We start from the raw sequence: 12,000 nt of genomic DNA, 5'->3' as shown, positions 1-12,000 counted from the left end.
AGTCGACAACGGAAGCAAGCCCTGTTGACCCTGTCACATTCTTCTACCGTACTGATTTACTGTACTGGGCTTCTGTTGTATGATTTACAATGACAAGTAGGATCTATACCTGCAGTGGTCAGCAAGGTTATCATCCACCGGCCGTAACTGACCTAGACTTGGTTCAATTCTGTGATTTGTGAATGTTTGAGCTTGGTGAACGCGATGATTTGTGTTCTGTTTTCATATGAAACGCGTGAGTGGGTGAACTCGATGAGTGGGGTGAACGCTAAACAGGGGAGTTTCTCCCGGAATCCGGCGGAAACTAACTCACTGCTGCGCAGACTCAAAGGTGACGCGTTCAATCGCGAGGAAAACCTGGCCTGCCAAATTTCCAAATAGGTTTGTATGAACTGTGCAAACGATTTTATTTTTTAGACATTCACCGACTTGAACCAAGTCTATAACTGACCCTACTTCACCTCTGTTACAGTATAAAGTCCATCGTATACTGTGCAATGCGGACTTTGAAAGCGGTACAGGGGTTACGGTATCTGTGCACATGCTCTGTGTGTTGTCAAAAGTGTACGATCACGTGTATACATATTCTGTTTTAATCAAACCAAGAATTAGCATACGATATTATGTATCGCGATAGAGCAACGATGACCCGTACCCATCTCTTTGAACGAGCTGGAATGAATGCGCTCAGGATCGCCTTCTTCAACACCGAGATGAAACGATGATGATATCATGACAGCCCTTTCGCCGTATCGGTGTATACCCGACAATTTGACTTTTCAAAAGCACAACATTTTAGCGTGTTGTCAACCATATCCTCAAAGCTCCAGTATTTCATCGGAATTTTTAACGATTTCATGAACCAATGAATTACTCTGTAGATCTCATTCACGACACACGCGATCTGAATCCATGATGCTAAGCCTTGCCACCGGATTGATTTTGTGTCCCAGAAATCACGGTGTGAAAAAGGAAAAGGGGTCTTCCCAAATTAACAGAACTAAGATGCGATTTTCTGGGTCTGACGTCGGGAAAAAAGTATTCAACTTGCAGCAACGAAGCAATCGGTGCTCTTGTATCAATCATTCAAGGGTGGTGGATTTTTGCACGTGCGTCGGTGAGCTCGATTATCATACAAACTGACAAAAACTCCTTTTCAAACTGTTCATGTCCTGCGTAGGGAGACAGTATCTTCAAATTTGTCACATTAGTGTTGTGTTTCTATCGGTGTAAACTTTAAGGGACTTCCAATCCCCGTCCATCTGGCTTTAAAATCGGACTGAATCAAATGTGCGGCCTTTAAGAATGGGCCTCTTTTGTAGAATTATCTAACGTTCACGGGCCTGATCGCTGGATTTATTGAGAAGCTGCTCGTCCGCTGACTTTCCTTCAATAGGTTTAAATTTGAGAATAATCTGTCTGCTATGAGGTTGTTTCTCATTTACTATAAATATTGAGCGTATAAGATTGGTATTACTTTCAAAATGTTAAAGTCAAAAGAAATATCACTGTTGAATATTTGATTTATTAACTTATTTGCGAGCAAAAGCCGTGTGGCACATTGCCCTGTAAACATTGTTAGAAAGAATTATAATCTTATGTAATTAATATAGATAAACGTGATGAAATATGGCTTGATCCGTCCTCCACGTACATACTAAAGTCGTTCGTTGTAACCTGTCTCGACTAAAATTATTTAAGGAATCGCTACAGGTTTATCAAATCTGAGGATACCAATAAGGACCGCAGCCTAGCTGTAAATGGTTACTCGTTACATTAAATAAACGTCATTTGAAGAGCTCATATAGTGTCATTAATTTTTTGAAAGAGAGCAAGTCCAAGAGAAGGCCATTTATGACATCACACAAACTCCATTTAGTGGGCGTTCTGTTCGTCTCTCAGCTGCTCGAACGCATGGGCAACCTTCAAAAGCGTCGACTCCTCAAACTTCCTTCCAACAATCATCATGCCAACAGGAAGGCCATCGGAAAAGCCTGTGTTAACAGTAATCGCTGGATGACCTGTCAGGTTGTACGGAGCAGTATTGTCAATCATATTCAGAGCGACATCAAACATTTCGGAAAGGGCAGAAGAGAAGAGAAAGTTGTACTGTTACTGGCCTGAATTCGCTTGAACAGATTTACCCGAACACCCTAAAGATTGATTGAATGGTCTTGTTGTGTTGAGCTGACAAATAAAGACCATCGTACTAATTTGCTATTCATGACATTCGTGATATCACTGTAACAACGCAATTTCATTTGCAAATTAGTAACTAATATTAATGAAAAATTGTCATACCAAACATTTTAGAGGATACTACACCAACGAGGTTTAAATCGTACCTCGACATTATATTCGCCTGATAGTTCATTTCTCGTACGGCGTAATGAGATCTCGCGATACTTCAGTATTCAATGAGTAGTCAGTTGCCAACTGGGTGAAGCAAGCAGACAGACTGTACAGTTCAACTCAATTCCACTGAAACGAGTTACTTTTACGCTACCCATGAGACTGAAATAACGCTCCGTTTTAGGCCTGAAATCATCGTCCTATAAGATGCTATGCAGTGACTTTAGATGTATTTCGAAAGTTATTCGGAGTTGACTTAGCTGTCACCATGAGGATGATATTAATCTGACGTTTTTGACATAAAATCACTTTGTCATCTTTAATGCTAAAACGTACATATTGTTTCATGCTTCGAATGGCAGAATGGCAGCCTGCCTTGCCTAAAATCATCCATCCACACTTTGCTTATGGCCATGCCTCACTATGCAATGAGTGTAGATTTTAGATTCTTTTATGGAAATGTGAAGGTTTCAACTGTATCTTCTTATGATCTTTGCCCCGATTCATCGTTAATTAAGACAAAAAACAAGTCATCCTATATTTGTGTCTACATGATATGTACACTGTTAATTAATTTATATGCAAAAGTTCACGACAATGTTATATAATTATTTATGATGAGTATTCTTTTCAAGTTTTGTTGAGTATAATTCTTCTTTTTCTGAAAGATTTCTACTACTAAATAAATAAGATATCGATTCCTTATTAAATATTACACCAAACACGCTCCCTAAAATATGGTCAGGCTGTCTTGAGACGGACGGATTGGAGAATAGATGCTGAAACTGTGCAAAAGTTAACGTCACTCTGTAAAAAGTTGCACATATACCTCGGATTGAGACCCCTTCCTTTGGTAGTTTCGGTGCTTTGGCGGGCACTGTGGGCATTACCAAGACATCGTAATGCTCGAATGTCTTGTCAAATTCTTCAGTGACGTCCATACGAATGTTCTGAGCCTTAGCGTAGAAGTAACCGCCGTATTCGTGTTTCATATAATCTCCGAAAAGCAAAATTGTCTGTGGAACAAATTAGAATGCACTTTATTATAGCGCTCAGGGCGACTTCAAGATTTAAACCACTCTTAAACTTACGACCATCTTGAAGATAAGACAGAAAACGGTCGCAGGCGGATATAAAATGAATTGTTTAATCGTGTCTTGTTCAATTGCAACTAATATAGGTTCCAACAGTTTGCCAGTAGCAAGATCACAAAATTGGGTTACATAAAGTACCAATGAGGGCGCTTTACCTTCAAGACGTGAGACATGTCATTTATCCTCGTTCGATACCCTCTGTGTAAGGCATTCACAATACTTGATGGGTAAAATCCCTTGTACTGCGAACCAGCACCTACAATGGACACATGAAAACAAACTGATATTTTGCCGAGCTGGACATATACAACCACCACAAAATTACGCTTGCAAATTTGCGAGTAGCACGTACCCATGCGTTCTGGGATTTGTAGATGGGAAGTACATGTTTTGTGCACGTGTATTCGGCAGACATAGCATTGAACACAAAAATATCGGGCGCATATTTTCAGATGTAAGAAATTTGCCGGATTATAAAAGTCAAAGATACTAGTCGAGCTAAGTTGTGCAAGCCACGTCTTGAATAAATTGATTACGAGTATTTTCAAACCTCTCTTGGAATATTCTAGCTTGTACTAGCTTGTAAGCCAATCAAAATCGTTTACAGACTCTTTTGCATATGTTGTGCCATTAACAGTAACACCTATCATAATGGTTTTAGATTCATCTTCATTTTATATTGTATCGGAAGTTGCCAAATTCGAAGTGTAATCACATAAATTTAATGAGTAATATACCTGCAAACGTTGACCAGACGGTGTCACTTATGTTTTCCTTAAGATGGTTATTGAATTATTGGTCATAGTGCCGACGATACCATTCTTCGTTGAAAATTTCCACCTCGAGTGGATTTTCTTTTACGATAACCACGTGACTAGGAAGCATTTTTCAGTGCAAAGAAAATCTTAGAAACTTACCGCACCCTTTCAGGACAAGATCGGCACAACCTTCGAAGTCAATCGCTGGGAAGAGTTTGTTTGCTGCAGAAATTGAAACAAAATTATCAAAGAAACGTGCTATCAACATGTATTAGATCAAAATAAATGCACCGGCTATCAGAGTTGTACTATAAATCATTTGGAATAATCGAAAGGCGTTGTTGGACGCACGTTGGTGAAGTCAAAAACAGAGAAACTGCTCCTGATACCTGGAGAATAATTTTTGCACGTTTCATTTACTTCGAACCCATTTTGCATCTATTTCTGTAGTTTGCATGTTTAAGTCAGCTGCTCTACGTATGACATTGCTAGGATAGTCAGCACCTCTCAAGTGCGTCATAAGGGCGTTGTTGGACGTCTGTTGGCTCCTGATAAAGACCAAAACAGATATTTCCTTTTGATACCTGTTGGAGAATTATTGATTATCTTCATTGATTGAAGATAATCGGGGTTGACAAGACACGTGTATTCATTGAGTACACAATTGTGTACACAATGGAAGAGCCAGGGACATGGTGCACCTAAAGCACTAGCTTTCGGAGACACAGAATTATTCACCTTTATCACCACAGTTTTAATACTCACCGATTCTGTGAGCAGGTATAGAGATCTCTTCAATTGTGGCACCAATGTCAACCATTTTAAATGCTGAATCCTTAACCATAGCATCAACTTCTGCATCAGATTTTGCAAGACCAAACCCTTCTTTCAGAATGCCAATTTTTATTCCTGGTATTGTAGTTGTTAACTGAAAGGAAGGTTTTCCCACATTTAGTCGTTGAGACTCCAAGAGTCACGCAAAATGCGATCTACATTTAGATCGGGAAAGGTCGCTTGGAGCGAATGTGAATGAAGACATTGAAATGGAAGACATGGATGGGAGACCAAAGAGCTGAGGGACATGAAATTCGAGTATATTAAAATGAGAAAGACACCTTGACCTAACCATTCCACACCTTTAGCTGGCGTCACATTTACCAATATCTATTCAGGCAATATCTTTACTCGACGCACATATGCCTTACCATTTTGGTGTATTCGGGAACTTTGAGATCCACGGGTTGCCTTGGGTCAAGCCCGTCATCATAGCCAGCAATAACCTGTATAAAAGAAAACACATATATTGAGGAAAGGGTCTTTCCTTTAGCAGCTGTAGATAGTTTCTCAACGAGGAAAGTACCGTATCTCAGTAGTTTTTGTCAAAATGGAATGCCATTGGTATTTACAACTCTATCAGTGTGTCATTCCGGTGAGTTTCAAAAATGAAACTTCTGTGCTGTGCAGTTCCGTGAAGTATATATTTTGACGATCAATACTTGCACATCTTTGAGATTAGCATTTTATTTGTTGACACACTCCTATTTGAGGAACGTTTAAGAAAGGTATCAGTCATCCTTATGCTTTCTGACATACGTATGTCCCGTCAGTCTGTCTTTCCGTCCCTTTCACTCGGTCTCTCATCTGTCAATAGATGCTCAAGTTCAAGTATTATATTCTTATAGAGCTTTCATTAATTAAGAGGTGGGGTGAGGAGGGTCATGTTTCTCAAACCTTGCCTTGCAGAGGGTCATATTATGTAAAATCGAGAAAAAATGTCGAAATACGAAGCAGAATAAGCTGCTTCAGTAGTTTCCTTCATCTCCAATTCAGGAGGATAAATCATAGGGAGATAGTCACTGTATTTGAAATTATTCAGAGAAATGACATAATCGATGTATCTGAATGTAAAGTTGGAAGTTTTAGCCAAAGAGACTTTCTTTTGTTCGACTAAGTTCTGGATGTATTCTGCTTCGTATGAATATAAAAATAGCTAAGCAAGCAAAGGGGCGCAAAAAGTATTCTATGGGAATGACCAGGCACTGTTCGAAAATGTGTACTTGCAAATTCATGTACACCTACCAGGTAGTGAGTTCTCCATATGGGTGAATTATAATGAGTACTAGTTCTTTTTTGGTGAGAGTAAGCCTTAGTATGTTATGAACATGAGAAACCAGGTCAAATTCCAAAGAATAAACGAATGATAGGGGCACAAATGAAGGGGTATAAAGAAATGCTAAACATTGGGGTTAATGATGGGGCAAAGCAGCTCTGGTAAGGTCGTACGAAAATATAAAGCGTTAAAAATGTCATGTTTTACAAATTAAAAAAAAGGAAGGAAAAGGGTACTGGGGAGGGTCACATTGTACATGATGGAACACCACTGATTTCCCCAGGTCAATCCCCTCATGGTAACTGAAATCTTCCTTTCTTCCACGGCATTTATTGCACAAACTTACTTCCAGAGCCAAGGCTGCGTCACGGACATTTCTTGCAATGGGTCCTGCGCAATCGATGGTGAACTCGAGGGGTACGATTCCAGTGTAAGGCACTAACCCAAATGTTGGCTTCAAACCGACCACACCGCACCAAGATGCGGGCAGACGAATTGAACAGGCTTGGTCACAACCGATGGATATGTCCACATCACCGCTGGCAACCTAAAAAGAATCAATCCGAGATTATGTAGACGTTTAGCTGTTGTTCATTGGATGAGTTTGTTTTGAAGATGGTGAAGACCGCAGTCATCGCACCAAGGAGACACTGAGTTGATGGAGGGACGTGTACAGACCAGCCTCTTAAATTGTCAACACAGGAAAATTGAAGCTTAGATCAAATCTAGGATCCTAAACAATTGCTCTTTTATATATTCTGTCAACGAATGTACTACTCGGGAATTGGCAGGAATATATATCTTTACTTTTTATGTTTCTTCTTACCTAATGTTCTCAAAATCTACCGTCATTTTAAAGTCGAATATTGAGCTTCATTTTCCTTTCGAGACATTACGCTCTCGTCACTTGCTATTTCATTGATTTCGAATGTAGAATTCATTTCCTTAGTTGTATTTCTTGAATAATTGCGTAGAAAAGCTTTCATGGGAATAGCAATATATTTATCGTAAATCACATTATCCTCAACAAACAAATAATAATTATTTCTCCTACTTCTTTTGCTACTACAACAACTACTACTACTAGCGCAACGAATAAGCTCGTTCGCAAGTAGCAAGTAGCTGTTATATACTGCGCGAATCTTTGTAAAGCATTCGACACTCACCGATGCACAACTCCCGCTACTGGATCCCCCAGCACAGTGGTCATTTTTAAAGGGATTTCTAACTGCCCCCGTGGCGGAGACAAAGCTGTTGCCAGAGAAACACAGATCTTCAGTCGACGACTTGCCCATGATACGACCCCCTATACTTGGCAATGCAAATAATAGATTTTGTTAGTACATAAATGAAGCAGCTTTAAGAACGGTAGTCTCGTTCCAAGCGAATGAGCACGTCTGCAATCATGCCACACTGTCACAAACATAACAAAACACGATTAAATACACCAAATTCTCCCTATTCAGTGGCAAAGCTACATCTTAACATTGTTTTGAATTCATAACAACTCGTCACACCACGTCTGAAACTCCAAGGCACAATGCACCATCGAACTAGTAATAAGGTATGTACTGAAAGTGTGTATAGCCAACTAGTGGTGCTTAGAAAGTTAAGAACTCCAAGGGCTTGTCGCACCTGCATCCAATATCCTCGATATGACAGTGGCGTCGAACTCTGGCACGTATCCCTGCAGTATATAACTTCCGTCCATCATTGGAACACCAGCTACTGGGATATTGTCCTTGATGGAGAAGGTCTTGCCTGCTAATTTGCCAGTATCTGCACCCTTAATGTCGCATCGCCAGTACCTGAAGTGTAATATCTGATTTAGCTCACAATTTGCAGTAATTCAAATTACACATGTAATGATATCTTTCAATTAAAGACAAGAAAGAAATGAACATGTGAACATGTCAAAAATCAATTTTACCAGGCATTTAGTTTGTTTTCTTCAGGTCTTGGTCTGTAACCAGGTGTTCTTGGATACTTGACTGGGAGTAACGGTTCAGGTAGACTGTCCACGACATCAAAGGACTTGCATGCTGATGCCATGAAGTCTGTAGAAGGGCAGAACAAAACACCCGTTACCAAGAAAAGCCGATAACTATTATCTTGTAGTTGTGCACAACAACCCCAGTAAATAATAAAGTTCTGCAATTCGCCGAATATGTTCTTCATATTGTAGACATACGTCTGTGATCTTGTTCAAATACGTAAAGGGTTTTTACCCCGATCCAAGGGTACTAACTATACTGAATTAATCGACATGCGATGTATCCTCTATTCAAACTTTCATGAGACTCGTTGCATCAAGTATATTTCAATTCACTGCACCCCTAGGCATAGGGGAGCGTTCAGTTATCACAGCCAGGGTGGACCGGCAAATTCCTCTTGCACCTTTCTGAAAATAATAGAACCCTCTACCCACACAAAATACTTTGATGCCCCCTTAAAAGATAACAAAAAATTGATGACCCCCATTGCACACCATTGCCAGGGAAAATTTTGATATTTTGTTATTTCAATATTTAAGCTTATGTTGTATCTATAAGCGCTACAGTAACTCTAACTTTTGACAGTATTTTGGTATTTTTGTTCCATGTATCAACTGCAGATTATTGGTCTCCTTCCAACAGCATTTTGAAATACCAAGTATTGTCACAACGCGACTTGTCAGCGTGACATGTGCAATGTTATTGTTGAAAACTAAAGTCCGGACCTGAATTTGATTATCAACACTAACAACGCAGGACACAGACATACAGTCAATGTCAACAGACTGGGTACTGGGTATTTCAATATGCTGTTAGAAGTACACAAAGAAACTGTCGCTGGCACATGCAACAAAAAACCAGTCCTTAAAAATACATGCATGTTGCATTGAGCATGCATTATTTGGTGTGGGATTTTAGTTTGTGTATACATTTATACACAATGTATACGGAATATGCCATGTTTCATATGTCAACACTTCCCAATTTGGTTTGAAAGCTATTGAAATTGAAACTTCGTTTAAATATACTGCAATAAGTGCAATATTCTTAATACATCTTTCTTTGATTAAGATCCAATATCGAGTGAAAATAATTTGTGTCAAGAATAGCATATGTTCTGTTATGTGTGCCCCAATGTATAAGGTATAGACCAAGCTATGTCTTATAGGTAAACACTTCCTTAATTTTTATAAATGGGCTGTTACCATTGAAACTTGAATTAAATATCGTGTACTAAACGTATTATGCTTAATTAACCTTACTTGATATCAACCACGGACTAAAATAACTCAAGTTGTGTCAAGTATCATATGTTCTGTGTTTATGTATTGGTCCGTGTATAAGCTATATGCTAAGCCATGTCTCACAGTTGCACCTAACTTCAACCGCAGCTACAAAGAGCCTGCACGACCCACTCTGCTGGTCGAACCTGTTGCAAGATAAGTATATATAAACTTGCAAAGACAAGAGGTCAATAAGAGTGAAAACCCATGTATTTGTATAAAACGATTGGAACTAATTTGGGATAATTGGATGGTGAAGTAATGTCTGTTTAACCTGCCAATGTAAGCTCGTCTGCTTTCCTTTTTAAGGTATACACTTGTTTTTATGGGTAATTTGTAATATTGCAACAATCAGCTATAGGGCTCCTAACACCTGTGAGAAATTTTAAAAATATGAAAATCCAATTATCTCAAATTAGTTCCAATCGTGTTGTATTCAAACCACAGTGTACTGACTTCAGAGTCGCATGTTTTTGTACTCTTAAAATCAAGTGACCCTCTCTGCACTGTTTAAAAAAGCATTCCCCCCCCTGCAGTTTTCCCAATTTCAGATAAACCCCTCCCCTTCCTACCCGGGTTGTAATGACTGAACGTCCTCTTACATGTAAGAGAACAAGATATGTCACCGGTTGCCACCATTAAATGTATTTATGGTACGCGTTCCTATCATTCAACCACATTCTCCGTGCCTACCATAGCATAAAGACCGCTCTGTTTACTGTCACTACAGATTTTCAACTCGTTTAATCCTTATATGCGACTGAAGGTACATGCAATACTTCAATTTTGTATATATCCGAGAGAGCTTTACATTCATCCATCGTTTTGCTTCAGTTCTGAACTAACCTCTATATTGCAGTAACTCGTCCGTTGTTGCATCCAGTCCATATTTGTTTGCTATTCCCCTTAATTTGTTTAAAGTTGGAATGCGGACAGCAGGAGCCCTGTAAGTATCTACAATGAAACCGGAATGTAAAGGTATTAGATAACAATAACTTTATGAAGAGTAACAGCTCCATAAACTGTATCTTTTGATATTGTCCATTATTTTTGAACATCACGTTTCTGTTGATAATTGAATTCCATTCCGCAACTCATTTGTTAACAATGACATTGCACATTAAAAACAGCGAGATGGTGTTGACATAGCTAAAGATTGTAGTTCAACACATTTTATTTTAGAAAACAAAAATCATGAACATATCATCAAACTTTATAAGCAGCGTCGCTTAATCGAAACATAGATGTAAAAAAGAGACCCATGATCGAAAGAACAGCTATCTTTCCGGGTTGTACATGTACTCCAGACGGATCATTCAAAGAAACTTGTATTTTCATCACAGTCACTGACACACTTTGAAGCCCTTTGACCTTTGATCTAGACTAGCGACACCAATAAGAGACAGAAAAGGCGCAAGGGACTGTTGGTAGTCTACCTTTGATCGAATGTGTTGGGAATGTTGAAAATATTATGTCACATTTTCGAAAAAAAAAGATAGCTGTAACCATATTAGTGATGAAGGCAGCGTTACTACTCAAAATCATACGGTACGCTTGCCGGCAGAGAAGAGTATAGCTTTGTATACACCAGCAAAACGGGCTTATAAGAGATACGAGGATTGGGGTCAAATAAGCGTTCGCGTTAATACCAGTTTCTTCATCGCATCTAATCGTTCACATTTAAATCCCCGCCATCATAGGCTCGCAGTTTTTTTGAATCTTCATGACCTAGTAATTTGTGATATAACAACAGAGATCCTGGTCTTTGCGAGAGAGCACTTGGTGCATTTGTTGAACACTGTTATAGAGGCAACCATGCCCTCTTTCTGACTCTGACCCGGAACGGATCTGTAAAAGGTGGCTGCGGCTTATACATTAGTGCATTGGTCTTCAACATAAAACATACCGTCAATATCTTTAAGCGACTCGTATTGACCACTTTGCGATGTCGAGCTGAAGTTTTGTGAACCAAATAATGCCGTTGACGTTCGCAGGCATTTCGAAGGAGACTTCAGTGAAAGACTTCGTTTCCATAGCCGCTGCATACCTGTAAAACAGAGGTCGATGAATGGATTATAGGGTCTTACTTGTATGAATTTTGTAGAGACAACGGAACTAATGTCCAAGTATATGTGATAACAATTTTGTACAAAAAAGCAAACCTAAATTACTTGTCCGTTCACACTACAACAAAACTGTGCTGTCTTACAGTCTCTGAAAGGGCAGCCCACTCGAACCTTTACGAGTCGAAATTCGTACCAGTCGATCGTCTGTTAACGTCGGGAATTCTAGTCATTTGCACCGGTGTCACCTGACCTCTCACTGACCGTTGTTGGTTGAAGAGTTTGGTTCACCTACCGTATATGACCCTTTAACCAACTGAGGCCAGAGCAAGCGATAGTCTGATGA

At 39.4% G+C, this 12,000-nt stretch overlaps 1 protein-coding gene across 1 annotated transcript; it reads right to left on the bottom strand.

Moving 5' to 3' along the window:
- Window positions 1–1,875: 1,875 nt before the first annotated feature.
- Window positions 1,876–11,961, bottom strand: LOC139134393 (amidase-like). The gene is made up of 13 exons (XM_070701254.1): window positions 11,851–11,961; window positions 11,498–11,638; window positions 10,438–10,545; window positions 8,245–8,371; window positions 7,950–8,122; window positions 7,481–7,620; window positions 6,661–6,861; window positions 5,410–5,484; window positions 4,970–5,132; window positions 4,364–4,426; window positions 3,602–3,702; window positions 3,176–3,368; window positions 1,876–2,021 (listed from the first exon to the last, which is right to left on the bottom strand). The coding sequence occupies exons 1-13, from the start codon at window positions 11,885–11,887 to the stop codon at window positions 1,876–1,878; spliced, it is 1,668 nt and encodes a 555-aa protein (XP_070557355.1). The 5' UTR covers window positions 11,888–11,961.
- Window positions 11,962–12,000: the final 39 nt, after the last annotated feature.

This window comes from Ptychodera flava, chromosome 6, assembly GCF_041260155.1.
Source record: "Ptychodera flava strain L36383 chromosome 6, AS_Pfla_20210202, whole genome shotgun sequence".
Taxonomy (NCBI): domain Eukaryota; kingdom Metazoa; phylum Hemichordata; class Enteropneusta; family Ptychoderidae; genus Ptychodera; species Ptychodera flava.
This window is presented reverse-complemented; position numbering and strand designations above follow the sequence as displayed.